Raw genomic sequence first — 23,648 nt, forward strand, 5'->3', positions numbered from 1 at the left:
TTCTGTTGAAGAATTTTTACATTTTTGAGCCATTTTTTGCAATTTGAGATATTTTTTTGAATTAGTTGTGACTTAAGTTAATTTTTTAAATTTTGAAATTTTTATCAGAATTTCGTAGTTTTTTGAAATATTTTTGCACGTTTTAGAATTTGTATTGTTTGGACTTTTGAGGCATTTTTGATTTTTGATATTGATATTTTTGGACCTGCTTTTACAATTTTTCAGTCCTCTTTTTGTATTGTTAAGAAATGTTCGCAGTCCACGTTTCTTGCAAACTGGGGATATTTTTCAAAAAGGTCAAAAATTAGTATGTTTTGTTTTAAATTTACAGAAGATTATGAAAAAAATATCAAAGTTTTACTATTATGGAAACATTTTTAGGTAACACAATTTTGCAATATTTTAAAACAATTTTGTTATTTTCGAATCATTTCAAAATGATGTAACTTTTTCATGGACTCTCTCCGAGAAATTGTATTTATTATAAAGAAAAGTTGTAACTACTTTGCAATGCAATGTGCACTGTGCAGCTTTATGCAATTAGAGCAAATTGATGGCTCATACTCAAATAATGAATTATAATCGTAAGGGTATTCGATCGCAAAATGATTTCTATACCACAGTAGATAAACGTGTTTGAAAAAAATCTGAGTTTTTTTCTTCTTGATAGTGTTTTTCGAAGCCATATGCACTGCAAACGAAGGTGAATCCGCAATTACGAGTCGTCAGCAATCAATCATTATTTTTGATCCGAATTAAAACCAGAACCTTCTCGCTAATTCAGGTCGTTAATGATTTCATTATCCAATATGTACTCTGTCAACAATTCAATCAGCGCAAATAATGACGACGATGTTTGAACATGAACACCGAGAGGAACAGGTGTCTGAGCATTGAGAGAGACTTACCACAGGCGCTATAATTTATCATCGTTACCGCAGACATAACGATCTCATGTACGTCTGCAAAAACCCCAAGCCCACAAACCGTTGCTACTGTAAAATGACCACCAGAATCGGTAGGAAGTGTCTATAGATCTGTGCTATAGATCTGGTTAATAGGTATCATAAAGATCATAACATTTAATTATTCAATGCCAACGAATGAACACACATGTATAATACCTACATACTCGTACATGTCTCGTCGTCGCGTCGATATGTCGCTGACCCACATTAACAGCACACTGAGAAAGATATGTAAAAAAAAATCCAATTATCGAAAGATGAATCGATGACACATTGAATTTTTGCCTAGCCTGTGGTATTTAATCGGTCGCGTGAGTCTGGCTTGGCGTAGGTTTCACCGCATCTGTTGCCATACGTACAAGAGAGCAGAGAGCATAAGAGCAAAAGCAAAAGTATGCACTGCAGATCTAGCAGCATACAGAATCGGCAACTTACCTACGAGTACCAATGTTTAGCTCGACGACTACCTATACGAGTACGTCTCACTGTCATCTTCTTTATCCGGTTATACCCATTTTGCTAGATATGCTCGGGGATTCGGCCCATTTTGTTGCAATCTGTATCCGTTGCTAGTATAAGGTAAACTTTTCTCGTTTGCACGTTCCACTTATAACCGAATGTAAATTATTTCCTATTTAAAAAAACGTTTTTACTTTTTATATCTGGTCTCGAGATTAGTTGTTTCCATTTCGGCGAGCGAGTCTTTTATGCGTAATTTCATTGTTTACACGTGTTTAACTACTGCACATACTATAAGATGAAAATATATTCTAGTGTTTTATTATAGTGGTGTTTTGGTGTTTGTGATTGAATATTTTTTGTTCACCCTAATCCTTTTCATGGATTTTTACATAACGAGGTGAGTCGTAATTTTTTTTTTCCTTTTCGGTGGTCAGTAAAAGTGAAAAGTGAAAAGTGCAAGTGGGGATGGAACAGGGATACCTGATGTGCCTGTATTGAAAATGAGCCAAATGAGGTTTCAAATTGGTAAATTTCGTGAAGAAAAAATGCATTTTTTGGATCAAGTGCTGGAGGAAGAACTTTCGATCATTTTTTTTTAAAAGTAGGTACCTATCAATATAGGTATTAGGTACCCATATGGTGCTTTTAATGAAATTGTATTGTTTTTATTTTATTTTATTAAAAATTCAATTCATTATGCAAAATGGGCCACGTTTTGGTGGAAATTTATAAAAAAATTTGAAAATTTTACTTTTTTAAATCTTGATTTGAATTGATTGATTTTTTTCTGAGCCATTGTAAGGCTTTCGTGGAATTTTGGTGCTTTTATAGTTACTTGAGTTGCTCTTAAATCAATTTTTCCAAGTTTTTTTTGTTCGTAGACCTTTCTTATCCACGACAGCATTGATTACCTATAGTCTTAGTTAGTGGGGGAGGGGTGAATTTGATTTTGAAAATTAATTTTTCAAGGCAACTAAACATTAAGCAAATTTTTGTAAAAAAAATAATTTTAATTCAAAATTTTCATCATTCTATACTTACTTCTTTTGCTGTGATTTTTTTGAGGGGGGGGGGAATTCCACAACTTTTTAAATGTATTTTTACAAGTTCAACAATAATTCATAATAAAAGAACTACTATTCCTGTGTGTTCGATTGTGTTTTTTTTTTCAAACGTGGCCACCTGGTAAAATTTACTTCAAATAAATCAGATCATCAAACAGGTAGATGGGTAATCAAATTTGGGGACTTCTATTGGTGAATATTACACGTACCTATTGCATTGATTGGTTCTCAAATTTTTCTGATTTGGAACTTTCCACGCCAAATGAAGAAATATTGAAACTTTGCTCGAAAACTGCAGAAATGACTTATCTACACCTAAGAATAAACTAGAGCAAATGCGGTAATTTCATTTCCTTCTCCCCTCCCTCCCTTTCTCATAAAAATAAAATCGTGAAAAATATTTAAAGTAGGTACGAAATTGGGATTACTCGTTGAAAAAATTCAATCATTGAGAATTGTTTGTGAATTTTGAAAATTTTATACTTTTCATGCGATTGGCGAAACATCAAATTTTCTCACTGCACTATCCGAAAAATCAGAGGAGGGGGACAAGGTAACAAATTGCTCACCTCTTAACCCCTCCTCCATTTTACAGTTCTGAGATGGAAGTTTGATTATTGGAAGCTGAATTTGGAAAGAATTAGGTACAATGAAAAAATTAGAATTGAAATGCTCTGAATGTCAATTTTTTCTATAAAAGAATTCTGAACCTCGATGAAAATTTCAGGAATGTGGGTATAGATAACCCAAAAGGAAATTTTTCGATCTCGAGGTCAACAATCTTACACATTTTTTTTTAGGATAGCTCTAAGAAAAATTTTTAAAAAAAACGTTCAGCTGACAAATTTCCAATATTGTCCCAAAATTACATGAATTGTTGAAAAATTGAATAGGTACCTAGTCAAATGTTATCATGAGTCACATCACATTCAAATTAATAACACGTTTGGAGCCCCAATTTGAGCTTGAGTGGGAAAAATACCATTTTAGGAAGCCCACACTTTCAAAAAAAAAAAAAAAAAACCGTGATCAACTGTCAAAAATACGTGCACTTTTGTTTAATATTCATCTCGAATGTGGCTCTCAAAGCGTTTTGGTGTAGTTGGAATATGACCCCTAGAAAATAGATTCTCAAAGTTGTAGCTCCTTAATCAGACATTTTGGGATGTTAAGACTTTTTTGGGGGGGAGGGGAAATTTCGCCCCAAAATTCAAAATTTTTCACTCATGTCAAAAAAGCCACTTTCAAAACCACATTAGTGGTTAGATTCTTCAGGCTGCAGCTATCCACTCACGTATTTTGAAGTTTGGGGGTATTTTTTTGAAAAATTTGGCCCCATTTATCTCTTTATCTAGGTTAATTCGAATGACGAGATTGAGATTATTATTTAAACATGGCCAGTAATGTTTTGCATTGCATTTTGAAAAATTTGAAACCTCCTAAGACCTTCAATTTTCCGTTCGTGCTGCTGCAAACTTTTTCGAAATCTGCTAATTGAGTCTCGATGTGTTTTCTTGGGGGAGGGGGGGGGGGTGGCAAAATGTGATCAGCGTTCGAGTTCGACGACCAACTGACTGAAAAGTTTCCTTGTCGAATTCAGAACATTTTTCAGTTTTCTTTTCCTGGTAAATTATTACTCGTATCTACCAACAATTTTTCACATGTGTTTCCATTCAATGCAGAGAGGGAAGAGGAGTGGGGGGGAGAAAACTCCATAAATTTGGTTTTGAAATAACTTCCCAAAATAAAAAATATGTCCAATTCATTCATCACTTACCTATCTTGTTTTTTTTTTTTTAGAAAAAGCATTAGGAACTTTAGCCTTAAACTGGTCAAAATTTATTTTTTATATTTTTAAAATTGGAAGCCCATTTTGAATTTTTTGGAGATGATAATTTTTTTTGAAAAAATGTGTCTTACTGAGCAGATAAATGGGAGAAATTTTACTGACCTGGGGAACAAAAAATTGCACCTAAGAATGGGAAAATTGTAAAAAAAAAAAAATGGGCTCAAAGATTAGATACCTACATAATTAATCAATTTTTAATTGAATAAATTACGGTCAGATGGGAAAATTTCTCAAAGCAATGTCCTCTTTAGAATAGGTACCTACTTATCTCAATTTCAAGAACTTATTGTCAAATTGAAAAAAATAAATAGGTAAATAAAACAATTTTTATTGATCTAAAAAGTGGCCAAAGTGATTTCATTATCAGGTTGGAAAAATTAGGATCACTCAAATAATTATCTATCAAAAATTATGACTTCGATTTCAAAATTTTCAGAAAATTATTTTTTTACTTACCCAGCAGAAAAAAGTTGATTGTAAACACATTCATTGAGCTGAAAAAGATGAATTTTTTGCATCTTCAGCCAAAACCTGAATTTGGTCATTTTTTCCCCTCATCTTTACCTAATTATCCATTTATTTCTCCTCTGATCTTATGAACTTGAATTTTCCAAAAGAACTACCTAACCATTCGCATTTATAGGTAGGTACTTAAAATCAGGATCTGGTGGGAAAAATTATTGGGAGGGCAAAAAGCAAAAGTCTCTAATTGTGAAGCAATTTTCTAGGTTTTTCCTGTTGATGATAAAAACGAATGTTTTTTAAACAAAATATTCCCTTTTTTCACCTCCCCTCCTCCACGGTCTTGTTTGAATAGAAAAAAATCGTCATCTATTACCCTTCCTTCGTTCCATTACCGTAAATTTAAAAATTTTAAATAGATTTCTGTAAATTAAAAAAATAAAAGGCTCAAACTTTATAGGGAAAGTGGATAAATTTTAAGCTACAGATGTCAAAAACTCGACAATACAACCACTTGATTTGTTCAATTTTAATAAATTTTCCATAAATTTTTAAGATTCTAGAAAAACATTGGATAGGTAATGTGAACGACTCACAGATAAAAATTAAAACCAGCCTTATGATAAAATCTATCTATCTACTTTCAACTTTCCTGATCGACTATCGCAATTCCTGGATATCAATTTAATCTCGTTTCGTATTGAATGAGCTTTCACTCAACTATAAAAATTATGGAGCTTTCAAAAATTCTCATCTTTGCCAAAAAAGAAAATATGTACTTCGACACCTAAAATGAAAATTCTTTATCAATTCTTCTGCATGTTTTTTAACCTATTCATCAACTCTTTAATAATTTGATTTACCCTTTTTTTCGAATTTCAGCCTACAAACGAATCAAATCATGTTCGAGTAGTTAAAATGATTGTTATCAAACCCATTTTCATATGGCTGAGCATTTTCATAACAATTCTCAATGCACCATTCGGCGCCAGCGACTCGCAATCAGATGACTCCGGGGAAGATTTTTTGAAAGCTGTAATCGATCGACTGAAACAAGACAGATTTATCGACGAGTATGAGTCACCTTTCGAGAATATTTTCGGACACCAACGGAGATCAGTTGACGACTACAAGGGCGATAATTCACCGGTAAATGAATTTTTTTGTTCAAAAATACATAATATTTTTATTTATCATCTTATATGAGTACTTTACTTATGCTAGGTAGCTGTAGAAGTTATAAACTAGGTTATAAAATACATAATACACCATGAACCTTACACAAATACATAGGTAGAGGTACTAGGTAGGTTAGGTAGCTATAGGTATAATATTTTCATCGGTTGCTCGAGTAATTTTCTACGTTTTATTAGATGGATACGAACGTGATAAAACTCACAGATGTATAAATTTTATGCTATAGAAGATTTTAAGTATACCTTATTACCTACCTACAGAACAAAAGCAATAGTTATACCTTCGTTGAAAATCGTACCTATCTTAATTAAAAAAGAAAAAGTGCACCTGGTCGTAAACTAAAATAGGTAGCGTTTAAAAATACTCTATTTTAGTCATTGTGAAAATTTCATATCGTTACAAAATATTTGTAAGTATAGTGAGTCCCGAGCTCCCAACTCATACAAATTATCTTCCAATTCGCAGACAAATCTTACACGATGGAATAACAACACTTTGTATTAAAGCAGAAAATCTCACTAGATATTTCCCTGCAGGTTTAATATCGATCTTTTTCAGAACATAAATATCCATAGTTTTCTTCAACCCATTATTTCTGTACCCTTCCATGATATAGAAATCCTGATTATTCACTACGCAATCTATTAAAGGAGTACTCGATTTGATATTTATGAGAGAAAAATCCAGTTCAGCTTTTTCTATGGTTGTTTCTTCCGCTGAATACACTATGTTGTCCGTCTTGTTTACGTTAATTTTGCTTGCAATACAGTCGCATAAGTCGTACAGAGAGTATTCTCCTATTCTGGTCAGATGAGAAAACCAATTGCCCGTGAAAGCGTTCCATGCTGTAAACAAGAATAGAAAAGAAAAAAAAAACTTGAATGTTGAGAACACTGACCACTGTCGAGGATTATTTACAATTTATAAGCTCGGTTGGTTTTGGGACAGATGGTGTGACAAATTTTTTATTTATGAGAAAATGTCGCTTATACCTATAAATTATAAGTACATAAAAAATTGAAATTGATTTTTTAATTTGATATACAAATACGAGTAGATTGAGCAGGTAATGTAATGGAGGTGGAGGAGAAAGTGCAGAGTGCAAATGTATGAATTTTTCGGGTTAAGGTACTAAAAATCTGATGGGAACTTGACTTTGAAATGCAAAATAAATGCAATACCTTTATCTACCTAATACTCGATTATCTTAACCACCTTGTTTTAATTATATTACACTATGCTATAAATATGTATATCTTTTTGCAAATCATGTTAGACGTGTCTATGTACTATTCGCGAGGTTTTTAAATTCGGGTACGTATTTTTAATACTTTCGTGTCTAACATCGTCGCAATCGTTTTTAATCTGGATAATTAGGCGACGATTTACATCGGTTATTAGCAGTCAAATATATAGGTTAATTCGTCGTCAAATCTAAATATGGTGGTAACAACATAGGTACATATTTATTGCTGAATTCGGATGGATTCAATTTCTAAAACAAGTTCTCATTCTCATAACTACGCCAAATATCAGTTCCATCAAAATTAAAATTAAAGATTAAAAATTTCTAGTTATCTGTCTCTGTGAAAAGAATTTAAAATTTGTATAATGACAACGAGTAGATGATGATAAAAATTTCAAGTTATTCTAATTTTCAAAAACAAGTGACAAACTACAATTTAGGTAAATCAGATTCTTTACCTACTACGTTCAAATTTAGATGTTGTTCAAGTTGATTGAACTCGAAAAAAATTATCTACTATTTCGATTCAGAAGAAATTGCCAAAAACAAAGCAATATCAATACTGAATTTAAAACTTCATCAAAAATTCGTATTAAAATAATATAAAATACCAATCAGCTGCAGAAAATAAAAAATTGTCAGCAACGATCTTTGAAAAAATTCACACAAAATAAAAATAACTCAGGAAATAAAGAGTTGAAAAAATTTGAGAATAAAAGGAGTAGTCTCGATATAAGTCCATTTTTTGGACCTCGCACAATTATCGACTCGACTACTCTTGAATAGTTGTAATAAAAATGTCCCAAATACGAATCCATAGTTATAGTTAACTCAGAATTATCATTTTTTGAGCTCCAGGGGTTCCCAAAGTTGTGAATAAAAAAATAATTTTAGGAACCACTGAGTATTATTTTCAAAAACTTTTCAAGCGTAAAACATCAGTTTGAACTCCATAAACGTTATGCAAGGTGATTTTCCTATTTTCGACCCTCAGGGGCAGAAATAGGGTGGTTTCAATTTTTGGAAAATTTTGGTATCGCCATTTCGACCTTACCCCTCTGAACGCCGCTAAAAAGCTTTTTACAGTTTATTAGCATCCGAAAGACCTTCATCCTACCAAATTTTGAGCTCAATAAAATTTTGCGCTGGTACTCAAAAATCCAATTTTCCAATTTTTTGTAATTTCAATATTTTGGGAACCCCTGGAAAGCTAAAAATCCGCGATTTGCGCCAAACGTAATGTTTTGAGGTATATATTCCATTATCTAGATGAAAAGTTTAATTGAGTTCACTCTATATTTGTAACTTTGAACCCCTTTTTAGAGGCCCCCACTTTAGGCACCCCTAAAAAAGATGTTTAATGCATATTTTTTCAAATAAATTGAAAAATTTACATTAGAAACACACTAGCAACTGCTCGATAATTTTTCACTTGATTTTTCCTGTAAAATTCATAATTAAGCTTTTTTGGGCCAAATTATGAGATTTAACTCTTCGAAAAAACATTCAAATCACGTTTTCGTGATTTCGTGATTTCGTAAAATCTCAGAATTTGGCTCAAAAAAGTCCAATTTTGAAAGTTACTGGTATAATCGAATGAAAAATTATCGAGCTCTTGCTAGTGTTTTTCAAACGCAAATTCTTCAATTTATTTGAAAAAATATGCATAAACGCGCCTTTATTAGGGGTGCCTAAAGTGGGGAGCCCCAAAAGAATGGTTCAAAATTACAAATATACAGAGAGATTAATTAAACTTTTTCATCTAGATAATTGATTATACACCTCAAAACGTTACGTTTGGCGCAAATCGCAGGTTTCTAGTTTTCCAGGGGTTCCCAAAATATTGAAATTACAAAAAATTGGAAAATTGGATTTCTGAGTACCAGCGCAAAATTTTATTGAGCTCAAAATTTGGTAGGACGAAGGTCTTTCGGATGCTAATAAACTGTAAAAAGCTTTTTAGCGGCGTTCAGAGGGGTAAGGTCGAAATGGCGATACCAAAATTTTCCAAAAATTGAAACCACCCTATTTCTGCCCCTGAGGGTCGAAAATAGGAAAATCACCTTGCATAACGTTTATGGAGTTCAAACTGATGTTTTACGCTTGAAAAGTTTTTGAAAATAATACTCAGTGGTTCCTAAAATTCTTTTTTTATTCACAACTTTGGGAACCCTTGGAGCCCAAAAAAATGATAATTCTGAGTTAACTAACCATGGATTCGTATTTGGGACATTTATTACAACATTTTAATAGTAGTCGAGTCGATAACTGTGCGGGGCCCAAAATATGGCCTTATCGAGGCTCCTCCTTTGTTTTCGTCAATTTTTAATAGGTAGGTACTTTTCGAAAAATAAAAATGTCAAAAATCAAACATGTTTGCTTCTTGTGAAATTGTGAATGTGATACCATTATTTTTTAACTTACCTATTCTTCAATCTATGAGTTAAGGAAATTTAGAATGAAATTGAGAGAGGAGAGGGGGGAAGAAACAGTAACAAAAAATTATCACAAGATCTAAAAAAAAAATTCCAAGTTGAACGAGTAGTTTTTTTTCAATTTTATATAGTTTTACCTACTTTATTTTAATTTTAACCATTTAAATAAATAAATGTTTAAAAAATCTCAATTATGATGCAAACAATTTAAATTACGGATTTCTCAAACACACAAAAAAAAAACAAATTGTAAATCAACAGATTTGAGGTTACAGATTTATGATTTTCTTACTTCATTTTAAATAGGAAAAAAAACACCACTTTAAAGTAAACACGTCTATCCAGATTACAGAACTGTTTACTTTATTTTAGGCAAATTATTTAGAAAAGAAAACTGCCCGATTTAAAATAAACAAATCTGCTTCAAGATTGCGCCAGGTGCCTATTTTCATTTTAATTACAATTTTTCAGAAAAAAAACACGCCGATTTGAAGTAGGTAGGTACCAAGGCTTAAAATCTGTTTTCACTTCTCCAGGTTGCAGATTTTGTATCCTTAATTTCGATTACATTTTTTTAAAGGGGAAAAAAATAGAAAATAAAAACATCTTAATATTATTTTGATGTTAAAAGATCTGTCTCTACTCTTCACGTTGCAGATTTGCAGATTTGTTTACCCCATTTTGGGACAAGTTTTTTTCAAAAAAAAAAAAAAACATTCTGGTGATTCTGAAGACAATCATTTTTTTTTTTTAACAGACTATCAAGAATAAAAATGTTTCAAAACTCGAAAATAGTCATCTTAAAAATAGGGAAAAGTTTGAGAAAATTGAAAATTGATCGAATCACAAAATAGGTATGAAAGTTGGGATTTTTTTTTTTGATATTTTATTTATTAAATTCTACCAATCAAAATTCATTCATTTGCATCGAAAATCAAATAAGTACACGTAAATAAATTATTTTTCCACATATAAAGAAAAAAAATTGTAAAAAAATGAAGAGGTTTTTTTTCATTTTTACGAACTAAATTCATTCAATCTTTTTTCAAAATAGGTAATTAAAAATTGGTCAAAAAATTAATTTTTTTTATGAGGGGAAAGAAGCTATAAAATGGCATTTGCTTCATGGGCTCATTTTCTTCCCAAGAGGCTCGGATACAAATTTCCTATTCTTACTCAAATATTTAAAATTTGTCATCAATTCTTTCCTCCTCCTCCTCCCACCCATTCTAACTGCTGATTTCATTTCTAGTTAATTATAGGCAACTGTATTTTTAAAAACCCACCACATTTTTTAAAAAATGAATAAATTTGCGTAAAAAAATATCCAGGTTTTATATGTACGATTCGCCAAAAGTTGAAAGATGAATTCAAAAATTTTTAAAATTTAAATTTTAAAAAAACTGAATAGATTATTAGTTATTACTCTACAAAAACTATTGAAAAATGTCATAAAGTAAAAAAAAATGATGAGAAATTGACATTTTTGTAAAAAAAAAAATAAAATTGAGCAAATAACGTAAAATTTTTGAAAAAAAATTGATAGATAAATAAAAATACGTACATACCGAAATTACTCTTCGACGCGTATTCCGATAAAAACACTCCCACTAGTTCATCTTTTTTTGCTATAGTTACATTTCCAGTTTGACATTCGGCGACTTTTTCGGCACATTTTTCATAAATTAACATCGTAAGAAACACACTCATCATTATTATCAACTTCATCTTGAAGATAGTTAAAATGATTGAAAAAATGAAATAATTTATTTTGAACTTGAAAAAAATTAAAAGTGAACTTGAATTATTACAGAACACAGAATTGAAACAACTACCTAAGTACGGTTTAATCATTTATCAGTGATATTTTATTCATTGCTCCTTCTTTTTACTTTGAATAAAAAATCAACTTGCTTACTGAACACGAATAAGCAACCGATACTTACTTACCTATTTTTAAATAATCGTTTTCGTATTTATGCTGAAATCACAATACCTACATATTACATTGTAATAAAACAATTTATGTAGGTACAATCGAATAAAAAAATGTCTGTGATAGTAAATTTATTCATTCGTCGTGTTTCAGGGAACGTTGGAAAATACGCTAGATCAGCAAAACACCCAATCAGCGAACGGAGAACCAAACAACCAGGTCGCTGGTCTATACACTTTAGCAAATATCAAACCATGGGATAGCTTTCAACAATTCAACGAAAACCCTTATAATTCAGACGGAGTCCAAAACCCACCTCAAGATCCGAACCCATCCGTTCATAACCTGGAAGCTTACGCAGCTGGGCTAAACCAACCTCAAAATACGAACCTGCCAGCTCAAAATTTGGAAGCTTATGCATCCGGACTTGACACATTTGGTTCGTTGAATTCGAATTTGAATCCTAGTTCTAATTCGGATCCGTTGCATCATTTTATCGGTGCAGTGGTCAATGATCCACCATTCCAGTCACCGAATAATGGTAAACATGTAGTATTATAATAATAACCTGATTTTCACTTGTTGTGTGGTATCTCGAGGCAAAACGTCGTTTAACAAAGGGTTTAATTTTTCTCAGCTTTGGGCAGCAATGATGTAGCACAAAACAACGAGCTGGCCATACCGACATATTACTTTAATCCAGCAGACAATTCGATAGACGATAATTTACTCGACGAAGCAGTGAACGGATTAAAAACACCTTATGATCAACTAGGCCAAGAATCCGATAAGAAATACATCATCGAGCCTTTATTCGTAGCAATGGCTGGCTTTGTCGGCGTAGCTATGATTTTCATGAGCGCTGTGCTATTTCTACCCAAATTGGTGACTCCTCATCCGCAAGTCAATGGATTGAGAGCTCCTCAGGAATTGGCAGCTTTGACTAAATTGGCTGTAGAAGCGATGGACGGAAACGATTGCACGGAACGGATAGCTTGCGAAGTGGGTAGAGCCATGAGAAGTATGCAAGTCGGAAGTCAACCTATTAAGTAAGTTATAGATTGCTAAAGGCAAGATATTACTATACGTGCACTTTCACGGTACCTATACGTGTTTTTTTAATTTGATTCCTACGTATGTGTTTTTTTCTCATTTTAATTTTTCTCATTGTAGAATGATCGAAGTCATCTTACCCGCCGGTATGGCCAAACAATTGGCTCAAATTAGAAAGGCTGTAGCTATCGAACAATCGTGTAAATTAATTCAGTGTAAAAAGCTAACCCCAATTCAGTTGAAAGTTAATAAAAAAGCTACCGCTGAGTTGAAAAATAATACTAATGTCAATATGAAGAAAAATGATAAACCAGAGTCTAAAAAAAATGAAAAACCTGAGCCGAAGAAAAATGAAAAACCAGAGCCGAAGAAAAATGAAAAACCTGAGCCTAAGAAACCATAATAGGATTACCAAAAACTTTTTTTTAAAAATTAAAAATACTTGTTTTATTATCATCTGCGTTTACAATGTTTGAAATTGGTGATCTTGGATTCTGAGTATACTCGTAATTCATACCTGAACTTACATGATGAGCCCTTTGAATCATTTTTTTCTATTTCAACCAAAGTAAGGGTTTCAACATGTTTCTATTTTTTTTTTTTTTTTTTGTCAAAAAGTGGGATTGAGAATTTTTTAAAGCTATTTCTTCAAGATAAAGATCATAAAGATGGCTTGGAACAATTTTTTTCTATTTTTAATGGTGTTTCAATTTTTTTGTTAGGTAGTTCCTTAATTTGGAGCTCAGTAGCATCACTTTCGCTTAAGTGTGTTGAAGAAGGACGAGGAGGACAATTTTTCTTATCTTTTGAATTCCTGAAAAGTTCAAAAAATGAGGGCCTCGAAAAAATAATGAAAGCTTCAGAGTTGTTGGGATTGAAAAAAATCATTAAAAATTATCAATAGGTACCTAAATATTTGAGTTTTTTTTTTTTTTTTTTTAAATGGACCTGCAATTTATTTTTTATGTTATTGATAGGGCACGAGAGGGCTAAAATGATATTTGTTCTGGGTCCATCCTGACTCTCTACAGTCCTGTTTTTACTTTGCTCAACCTGCCAAAAAAGTATCCAAACCAGTAGAAAAAAAATTGTGTTGAATTTTCATTTTTTTTTCAATTTTCAAGAAATTTTTCAACTTTAACTTTGATTAATTTTTTATTTAAAAAAATCAAAATTTTGATTATATTGAAGTAAAAAGCTGAAACTGAGTTTAATACCCTGTTTTTGATCTCTCAAATCCATTGGTGATGATTTAGAGTCATTCTGAAGCCTCCGGCGAATTTTTAGGTCTTTGAAAAAAATTTAATAAAAATGGCACAAATGGAATTCAGAATCCACAAATCTGAAAGTTCGATACAACTTTTTTAAATGACTTTTTAAGCAAAATAGAAAATTTGGAATTTTTAAGATCGACTGGTAGCCTTTTTGAACAATTAAGGAACCTCCAAAAAATTTTATGCTTCTAGCTTTGACTTTGAACTATATTCTGGAGCTTCCAGCGGATTTGTAAGTTTTTCAGCTCTCAAAAATCCTGTTTGTTGTTGCTGAATTTTATTTAAGCTCTTTTTTTATTATTTTTTTTACTGGAAAATTCAAAATTTGCTGGAGGCTCCAGAATTACTTAAAACCACCATTAATCTATTTGGAAGGTTGAAAATATCATATAAACTAGATGAACTTCAGCTTCGGTGACGCCTTTATGGAGATAAATTTTCAATTTTTTTGTTGGTTGGAGTGGGGGGGGGGGGTAATTTAACCACTGGAGAAAATTTTAGAAACGATGGGTTTTCAAAATGTGTGCCAAAATCAATCGAAAAGCTTACAAGGACAGTTAATCTGAGTTTGTGAGTGCTGATTTTCATTCTTGGACTCTTTCAGTAAAGATTTATTCAAAACTAAATTAGGTATTGAAAAATTTGCTGGTGGCTTCAGAATGACTCAAAACCACAGCCAATTCATGAGGAAAGTCTAAAATATCGTTTAAACCATATTTCAGGCTAAATTGATAAATTTTTCATTTTTCGTTGATTCGTTTTGATTTTTTTTTTTTTGAAAATATTTAATCTTTAAATTTTGATTACGGATTTTGAAAAGTGCCAAAATTAATTGAAATGGTTAAAAGGCAATTAATCTGAGTATGTGAGTGTTGATTTTTATTTGGGACCTTTTTATGAGATTTGTTTCGAAACTGGATAATTCAAAAATTTGCTAGAGGCTTCAAAATAACTCATAATCACCACCAATCAATTTGGGAGATCGAAAAATAAATTGTAAACTGAATTTCAGATTCGTACTTCAATTTGGCCAATTAATTTTATTTTTTTTAATCGAAAAATGAGCTAAAAAAAATTAAAAATAAAATTCAGCCCCTGAAATTTGATTAGGGTGTGTATTTTTTTGTCTGGTTTGATCCAAATGTTTCAGGGAAAGAAACGCGAATTAAGGGAAACCATTTTCTCACAATTCAAGGGAAAATTGTGAGGAAGCCTGAAAAGGTATCTATTTGTTACATAGAGATCAAAAACATTGAAAATATTTCTAAAATTTTTCCTCAAAATGTGATCATTTATCCCAAAGACCTGAGTGAACTGGTCACAATAAAAGTAACTTTTCGTTGACAATTGACAATTTTTTTGATTCATTTTTGCTATTGAGACTTGGAGAAAGAGAAAAAAAATTCACCCATTATGATTTCTAGGTAGACCTTGGGTACTTATTTATAATTAACCTACGGTAGAGTTCATTCTTCACTGATTTCTAACGAATGCCTTTGAGCATTCAAATTCTGCAGATGATAATAAAATAACTGTTCGTTCGATGTCTTAATTTATTATTTTGTATATATTTTTAAATTATTAATTTATTGTTTTTAATTTATTATGCTTTGTTTTTTGTGTTTTTTCTTGTTTTGTAATAAAATATGTACGTGAAAAAATTGATCTTTTTCCGATTCAAATTATGATAAATTCAAAGCAAAGCCTCTGCCAATTCCACTATCTTCTTTTTCATTCTAATTTATTCTAATCATATATCTATCACTAATTATCAGGAAACATTTGATAGTCCATCGATCACTCTGAAGATTAAATTCAATTTCAACTCCTAATAGAAAAAATATTCAATATTATACTTTCATATCAAGAGAAAAAAAATTATTTTTATTTCTAATAAAACTCACAATAATAAAAACAAAGTGATAAAAACATAAAACGGATTAATTAAGTACCGCACTTAATATAAATTTACAATTATTATGCGCAAATACAAAAATAGGTAAACAATTAAAATAAATTTTGGTAGGTAAATATTGCATCCTGGTCTGTACATTCTGTAGCTCAAAACTAAATCAAGTAACATAAATACTCACAAATTCAGTAATCTTCGTCTAAAAAAATACATAAATCACACTATCTGAATCTCGAATACTGATAATTTTGAAATTCCGCACCATAATTACCCATTCTTTCAGTAAAATTCAATATTATCATTTTAAAAACGTGCAATTTTCGTTGAATCGGGCAGTATTTTAAAAATCAAACCTAATAAGTAGATAAAAGACAGTCGACTCGTCTAAAAACCTTATCGATTCATGTAATTCATCCTTCTAAATCTCGACCTAGGATTCATTCTAACTCTGCCGATAAACGACCTAATTAAAGGTTTCTGAACTAACCCAGGATACGAGAATAAATCAGTGGAAATACGTTTTTTCTTTCTATAATCATAATAGGTCATTAAATTCACAGCCATATCTAAATCCTCCGGATACTCGAGTAATGTCTATAACACAAATCATACAATATAAAAACAAAACGAGTGATGAAAATCGATACCCATTTCGACGATGACCTTTGCGAATAAAATACTCACTAAAATTAAATGTTGAACACGATAAACTTTTAGAGCTGCGAGAGCTCTACTGCACAGCAGCGTGAATAAATGTCTATACGGGTCGGTTTTGTGAAATCCTCTAGGTATTCGCTTAGCTGTTTCGTGTAGGAGAAGGACATATATGGGGTCTTCGTAATCTACGTTTTGGTTGAAGTTCAAAACTGGTACTAAGTATTCGGTCATTGGCCAGGGTAGCAGTAGACGTAGAACATGATAGAATCTACAGTCCATGATTTCTGTACGTTTCTGTGTTCCTAATTTATTCCATAGGAAGGTAAACGTGCTGGTTTTTCTTTCGTTGATATTATTCGAATAGCAGCTATCGAAAAATATATCTATGGCTTTATTAATATTCTTTGTTTGTTGGTATTCGTCGAGTTGGCACCAATAATGCACTACGGCTTCGTTGTATACGAAATAGACCTGCGAAAATATCAAAGAAATTAATTCAAATTCAGATGAGGATGTAACTAGGTACTTGGAAGGAAAGTGAGACAACTCACAGATAAATGAAAAATATTTTCCAAAGGAGTATCATCCGGATTGAAATACTGCTGGACTACGTTCACTTCGAGGAAATGCTCCAAGTAGAATTTTTCGAAGATAAGAGCGTAATATTTATAAGGACCGAAGAATTTAGTATAGAATCTTTGCATCGTAGCATCGGTATTGTACCATAAAGCCTTGACGTAGCCATCCCAACAACACTGGCACATCTTGGTACCATCCAAGTTGAATTTTTTCGATACACAGGCTGTCTTTGGACGATCATTGGTACGACTGGAAGACCAGCAGTAATTTTTAGGGCTGATTTGACGAACGTTTATTGTACCATCGAGATGTGGTACTCTTTTCCATGCTTGGATTTCGTTTCCTGTAAAAGAGAAAATATGTAATTTTACTGGTAGAATCGTTTAAATTTTTGAATATTGGATGAATAATAAATGCGATTCCAGTACCTATGGACTTGACGGCGTGAATTATAGAGTTGACCATGAATACGGGTAATTTTGGGTATAGACAATGCAATGGTACTCGAATCATTTTCACGATATCCTCCATTTTAGGCGATCCTCCAATTATTTCACTAGTAACTGGGCAATATTGGTTGACCATTTCTTCGATGCCGTTTAAACACCATAACTGAAGAGCTATTTCAAACGTTGCCATCTCTTGTAGAGAACTTATTCGCTTAAAATTCTCTTCTAGTAAGTTTACGTGATCCTAATTTAGAAAAAGAAAAAAAAAATAATGAATGTTTAGATGAAGATGAACTGAATGTACATCAGAAGTGTAATACGTCAACGTAATAACTATTACGTTCAAAATTACTCTACGCATAGCTTACCATTTTGAATTTTATTATTTCAGGACTGAAGATTATTATGATGCAATATTCTCTGATTGTGATTCAGACTGCTTCAGTATTTACAATAGTAATTGTATTATCACCTATACAAATAGAATTTATACGTAAGAATTTGTTTTAAAATGATCAGTCAAACAACAGATTTTTAAGAATAAAAAAATACATTTTTCATCGTAGATGTTAGCTTTGAGCTAAGCATAACGTACCTAGTTTCTATAGACTTCTTTACAAGAATTTTTACAAAATTATCCATTCTGGATTTCAAATTTCAATCAAATATTTGTGTTCAAGTAGCTGTATCAGGTCCACGATTATCGGACAGGCAGTGACGTTGATTATTTTTATTAATGAATGTTGACTTAGTTGTAAACATGAATTTCTCGATGGTTTGGATACAATGGCATCTTTACTTAAAGGATAATATTTTTCTGAAACAACGAAACAGAAAGCAAATTGAAATAAATATGCAAGTTTATGTAATGTTTTTGGTTGCGAAATGTAACTGATAGGAGGTCAGAAGCAACAAAGAAGTATCTTGGTCAAATAATTCAAATGGGTTACATGGCAAATAGATTATTTAGGATGTAATTTACAGTATGAAAATAATATAAAATTCCATTACTTACCACAGTATTTAAAATTTTAAAATATAATATTCATATTTTTCAATTTTTTTAACCACAAATTCAGAGCAAATTATATAGAAAAATTAGCAAAAACAACTTTGAGTTTGATAAAAAATTGATAATGGAAGAAACGTAAACAAAGCAGAGCAATAGTTGGCGCATGCGCATTATGATCTACGCAAATACTTCTACGCTACGTGAACCAACGTGAACTCTCTCTCATGGTCCCCCATGATTCCCGGATTCGAATCAAGTATCGAGAGTGGAGTCGAATCCGTTCCCAATTTTGTCATTTTTATTCGAATCTGTCAACGGATTCGTCTTCGGATCCGGAAAATTTTGAAATTTTCTTTAAAAAATCGTTAAAACAGTTCCACAAAAACGCAAAATTCAAAAATAAATAAAATATTCGAGTAATAACATGAATGAGATGAAAAACAGAATCAAATCATCCCAATTTCTTTGTTTTCAGCACGCTTTTCAGTTTCACCTACTGGATTCGAATCAGATTCGAATCCAAATTCATTGACCCGAATCACCCGATTCCAGCTTCAAATTTGAAACAACTGGATTCGCCCTGATTCGGCGATTCAACAGATTCTAATCCGAATCCAATGAAGGTGGATTCGTAATCGAATCCAAAAAACAGCGGATTCGGATGTTTTGGATTCGAATCCAATTTTAGCTGATCCGTGGGGGACCATGAACTCCCTCTAATAATAAGAATAGACAATATATTTTTTTAAATTTTTAAATCTTTTTAAAAAAGAAGGAGGGTCATTATGGGCATTTTCGTGCCCCTCGCTACTTCGAGACTTGAATGGCCTTTTCTCATAGGGGATGGTCCCTAGTATTAATATTAGGCGATATTTTCCCAGAAAAGCCCATAGGGGGGCTGTGGGGTGGGCCCAAAGTCGAAAATTTCAAAAATTTTTAGAACCACTGCTCGAAAATGTAAATAATTAAAAGTAGCGAATATATGTTGCTTTAAGGGTAAGCAATGCAGCACGTAACGCTTTTTTCATTTTTGACCTTTTTGGGGGTTGTGGTGGGGGTATTTCTATTATTGAAAATTTTGAAACCCCCTTTTTTGACCCTTCCCGTCGAGCCCCGCTAATGCCCTTTTCATGGTTTATTGCTACTAGTAGTAAGTTCAATTGATATCAGTTGCAACCCCCTCACTAACTTGGCTCATATCGAAAAATTCAATTTTTGACTTTTTTTTGAGGTCCATATTTTGGGAAACCATGAAAAGCTATCGAGGTCCGGTTTGCGGCAAATATGTTGAATTTTACTTCTTAATCGACTGGCATGCTTGAATTTTTATTTCAAGTCAATTTTTGACCTCATTGTTGCAGATCACTTTTGGGGGTGGCGAACTTTGAGAACCCCTGAAAAAAGTTCTAAAGTGAATTTTTTCAAACTTTGAGCTGAAATGGTCTTAAATACATGTGTTTAACCAAGATGATATGCGAATGCGATATTTTAATACAATTTAGTCATTTTGGGTGATTTTATCAAAAAAAGTAGTGTTTTAACAACAGGCATAGCTTCCCGGCAAAAGTTAAGCTACGTGTATTCGTGGTGTAGTCCAGTCATTAAAGACATTTTTGCAGCAAAAATTAATATTAAACCGATCTTTCGCAGATATTCTTCACAGAGGTCCCCTCAACAACCTACTAAAAATCCTGGCCCCTACGGGGTCCGGAACCCCCTCAAAGGGAGTGGAACTTCCCCCGAAATCAGTTTTTCGCCATTTTCTCCCCCGCATTGCATTTTAGCGAGAAATAAGTGGCTAGATAAAAGAATCTACGTCGAATTTCCGATGTAATGATGTATCAACTTCCCTTGTATGTTCAAGAGGGGCGAAACTGCAACCATTCAAATGAAGGGGTTCTCTGAAAAATACATAAAGGCTATAGGCGCCTAAGAGGGGTGAAATGGTCACCGAAATCGTTCGAGTTGATATTAGCATGGGAGGTAGGTACCATTGAGAAACTTCCGCGTGGAAAGTTTCAGATCCACACCCCCTCCCCTTTTTGGAGAGCCCCCCTTTTCTGAAACTTCAATAACACTTTTCTCAGCCCCATTCCAACCGATTTTGAAAATTTTTCAGTATGTTATGTATATCCTTATTAGGTATCCCCACAAAAAATTTTAACCCCCTCCCCTCATATTTACCATTCAAAATGGTGTAAAAATGTGTCATAGGGAGGGTTGGGGGTAAAATGGGAATTTTAGGGAAAATAACTAAGAATTAATGAGTAGGGTATAGTTTTCTTATGATTAGATACCGTTGAGCACGAATATGACGTCAGATTTTTTGCTACACTCATCTACCCCTCTACAGAACACTTGGCTGCCTCAATTTTTATTTTTATTATTGTTAAAAAGCATAATATTAGTTGAAATACGCCATTTTGAAGGGTAAATATAAGGGGAGGGGGTTGAAAATTTTTGTGGGGATACCTAATAAGGATATACATAACATACTGAAAAATTTTCAAAATCGGTTGGAATGGGGCTGAGAGAAGTGTTATTGAAGTTTCAGAACTTTTGCCGGAAATGCTATGCCTGTTGTTAAAACACTACTTTTTTTGATAAAATCACCCAAAATGACTAAATTGTATTAAAATATCGCATTCGCATATCATCTTGGTTAAACACATGTATTTAAGACCATTTCAGCTCAAAGTTTGAAAAAATTCACTTTAGAACTTTTTTCAGGGGTTCTCAAAGTTCGCCACCCCCAAAAGTGATCTGCAACAATGAGGTCAAAAATTGACTTGAAATAAAAATTCAAGCATGCCAGTCGATTAAGAAGTAAAATTCAACATATTTGCCGCAAACCGGACCTCGATAGCTTTTCATGGTTTCCCAAAATATGGACCTCAAAAAAAAGTCAAAAATTGAATTTTTCGATATGAGCCAAGTTAGTGAGGGGGTTGCAACTGATATCAATTGAACTTACTACTAGTAGCAATAAACCATGAAAAGGGCATTAGCGGGGCTCGACGGGAAGGGTCAAAAAAGGGGGTTTCAAAATTTTCAATAATAGAAATACCCCCACCACAACCCCCAAAAAGGTCAAAAATGAAAAAAGCGTTACGTGCTGCATTGCTTACCCTTAAAGCAACATATATTCGCTACTTTTAATTTTTTACATTTTCGAGCAGTGGTTCTAAAAATTTTTGAAATTTTCGACTTTGGGCCCACCCCACAGCCCCCCTATGGGCTTTTCTGGGAAAATATCGCCTAATATTAATACTAGGGACCATCCCCTATGAGAAAAGGCCATTCAAGTCTCGAAGTAGCGAGGGGCACGAAAATGCCCATAATGACCCTCCTTCTTTGAAATTTGAATTAAATGTAGGTGTGTAAGTATACTTAGCCTACGCAATATGAAAAAACAAAAAAGATGAACTCAATTCTAGATGATTTTAATTTGTACCTTTCGATCAATTTTCGATGTGATTTTATTTATTATTACCTATTCAATTCAAACAATAATTTCTATTACCTATTACATAAGTACAGTACTGTACATTTTTTAACCATTTTTTTATACTTTATGAAGCAAATAATTTCAATTTGTTCTAGCCTTCTAGCTTCCTTTTTTTTGAACGGAAATTATTGACCAATAAAAAAGGTATTAGTTTGCAGTTTGCACATAGTCATTTTTGATGATTTGAACAATAAAAAGTGGGATATTATAACGGCGGAGCGTACCTAATTTAGATTGTTAGAACGGCATTCTTATACGACAGAAAAAGGTGTTTTAACGATAAAATAAGGTGCTATCACAGCAAATTTTTTATCAGTTGTTTAAAAAAAAAAACATGACAAGTATTTGGGGTGTGATTTTGAACTTTTGTTTGAGCTTTTAGCCAGTGTTTTTAGCAATTTTGTGAAAGTTTGGTGAACTTTTTAAACTTATTTTTACAAAGTTTAATTCTGATATGATATTAGAGTATACTTATGAGCCAAGCTTTGTTTCAAGCTTTGTATCCCAAACTCAAAGGGGTTGGACTCATAGTCTCCAAAGCCAACAATCATTTTTTTTAGTCCCATGGTACACTATTTTTCCTCCGTAGTAATTTCATTCATATTTGGAAAGCATTTATTTAAAATCACACTTTCAAAATTTCAAATCCTATACATAACACGAATTCGGGTCAATTTCACATAATTTTTCGATTGCCTAAACCATGCCAAAACTATAAAGTAAAAATGCTATCTTTGTATTTTTACTTTTTTCATGGACCCTGTAGGAAAATCAAAATCATCAAAATGAAATTTTATGGTGATAAAAATCGAAACATGGTATTAGAAACCTAGAAAGTTGAAAAATAACCACCCATTCATTTTTTGTTCCCTCTCCGACCCATAAAATATGATATTGAAATTTTTTAGATTCTATCCTGCGTGTAATAGGTAACCACATTTTTTAATTTTTGTAGAAATAAAATATTTTCATGTTGACTTCATTAGAGAAAAGTAATCGTAGAATAAAATATACGTAGGTATGTTTTTTGTCATTTTAACTGGATGATCAGGGTCGTCGAGAGCCAACGGGGGCCCGAGGGAAATATAAATTTGACCCATTTCTACACGTTTCTTGAGGGGGTGCCGATTGGTACAGGGAAGAAATACCAATTATGCCAATTGATATCATATCATGTGATTTACAAAAATTTTCATTTTCTATTTTAAATTTTTGGGGCCGCAAATGTGATTTTTTCGAATTTTTAATGCAAGAAACAAATTGGATCGGGCGAAGCAAGGGTGAAAGTTTTTGATAATTTGATTTCGAGAGGCCTAAAAACGATGTTTTTAATGCAAGGTGTTTATTTTTTGGTGTTTAAAATGTTAAAATTTGAAAGATTTTTTTAGGATGTTAATTTTGAAAAAGAAAGGAAAAGGCCTCTTGAAAATTTGTATTTTGAGAGGCGTAAAAACAATAATTTTTATGCGAAAAGTTTATTTTTTCACATTAAAACTTTGAAGAATCGTTTTTTTTTTTTTGAATTTTAGAAATTTTAATTTCGAAAAAAACAAGCCCGAGCGCAGTGAGGGCAAACATTTTCGAA

General features: G+C 32.3%; 2 protein-coding genes across 2 annotated transcripts; one reads left to right on the forward strand and one right to left on the reverse strand.

Annotated features, from left to right (window-relative positions):
- The first annotated feature begins 1,367 nt into the window (after nt 1-1,367).
- On the forward strand, nt 1,368-15,621 carry LOC135842613 (uncharacterized). The gene is made up of 5 exons (XM_065360158.1): nt 1,368-1,827; nt 5,688-5,954; nt 11,773-12,160; nt 12,257-12,668; nt 12,793-15,621. The coding sequence occupies exons 2-5, from the start codon at nt 5,724-5,726 to the stop codon at nt 13,073-13,075; spliced, it is 1,314 nt and encodes a 437-aa protein (XP_065216230.1). The 5' UTR covers nt 1,368-1,827; nt 5,688-5,723; the 3' UTR covers nt 13,076-15,621.
- A 188-nt stretch (nt 15,622-15,809) lies between these two features.
- On the reverse strand, nt 15,810-18,707 carry LOC135842614 (uncharacterized). The gene is made up of 7 exons (XM_065360159.1): nt 18,559-18,707; nt 18,139-18,360; nt 17,912-18,015; nt 17,523-17,787; nt 17,067-17,437; nt 16,543-16,986; nt 15,810-16,452 (listed from the first exon to the last, which is right to left on the reverse strand). Exons 3-7 carry the CDS (start codon nt 17,912-17,914, stop codon nt 16,252-16,254), a joined length of 1,284 nt encoding a protein of 427 aa, XP_065216231.1. The 5' UTR covers nt 17,915-18,015; nt 18,139-18,360; nt 18,559-18,707; the 3' UTR covers nt 15,810-16,251.
- Between the last annotated feature and the right edge of the window lie 4,941 nt (nt 18,708-23,648).

This window comes from Planococcus citri, chromosome 4 (assembly GCF_950023065.1).
Source record: "Planococcus citri chromosome 4, ihPlaCitr1.1, whole genome shotgun sequence".
Classification (NCBI taxonomy): Eukaryota; Metazoa; Arthropoda; class Insecta; order Hemiptera; family Pseudococcidae; genus Planococcus; species Planococcus citri.

Bases quoted from the DNA above. Each gene is read 5' to 3' on its own strand.
- LOC135842613 (XM_065360158.1), top strand. From the start codon at position 5,724: ATGATTGTTATCAAACCCATTTTCATATGGCTGAGCATTTTCATAACA. The intron at 12,161-12,256 runs GTAAACATGTAG...AATTTTTCTCAG, and splicing joins ATTCCAGTCACCGAATAATG to CTTTGGGCAGCAATGATGTA. The intron at 12,669-12,792 runs GTAAGTTATAGA...TTCTCATTGTAG, and splicing joins GTCGGAAGTCAACCTATTAA to AATGATCGAAGTCATCTTAC.
- LOC135842614 (XM_065360159.1), bottom strand. The intron at 16,987-17,066 runs GTGAGTTGTCTC...ATATTTTCGCAG, and splicing joins AAAATATTTTTCATTTATCT to GTCTATTTCGTATACAACGA. The intron at 16,453-16,542 runs GTGAGTATTTTA...TTTGTGTTATAG, and splicing joins GTGTTCAACATTTAATTTTA to ACATTACTCGAGTATCCGGA.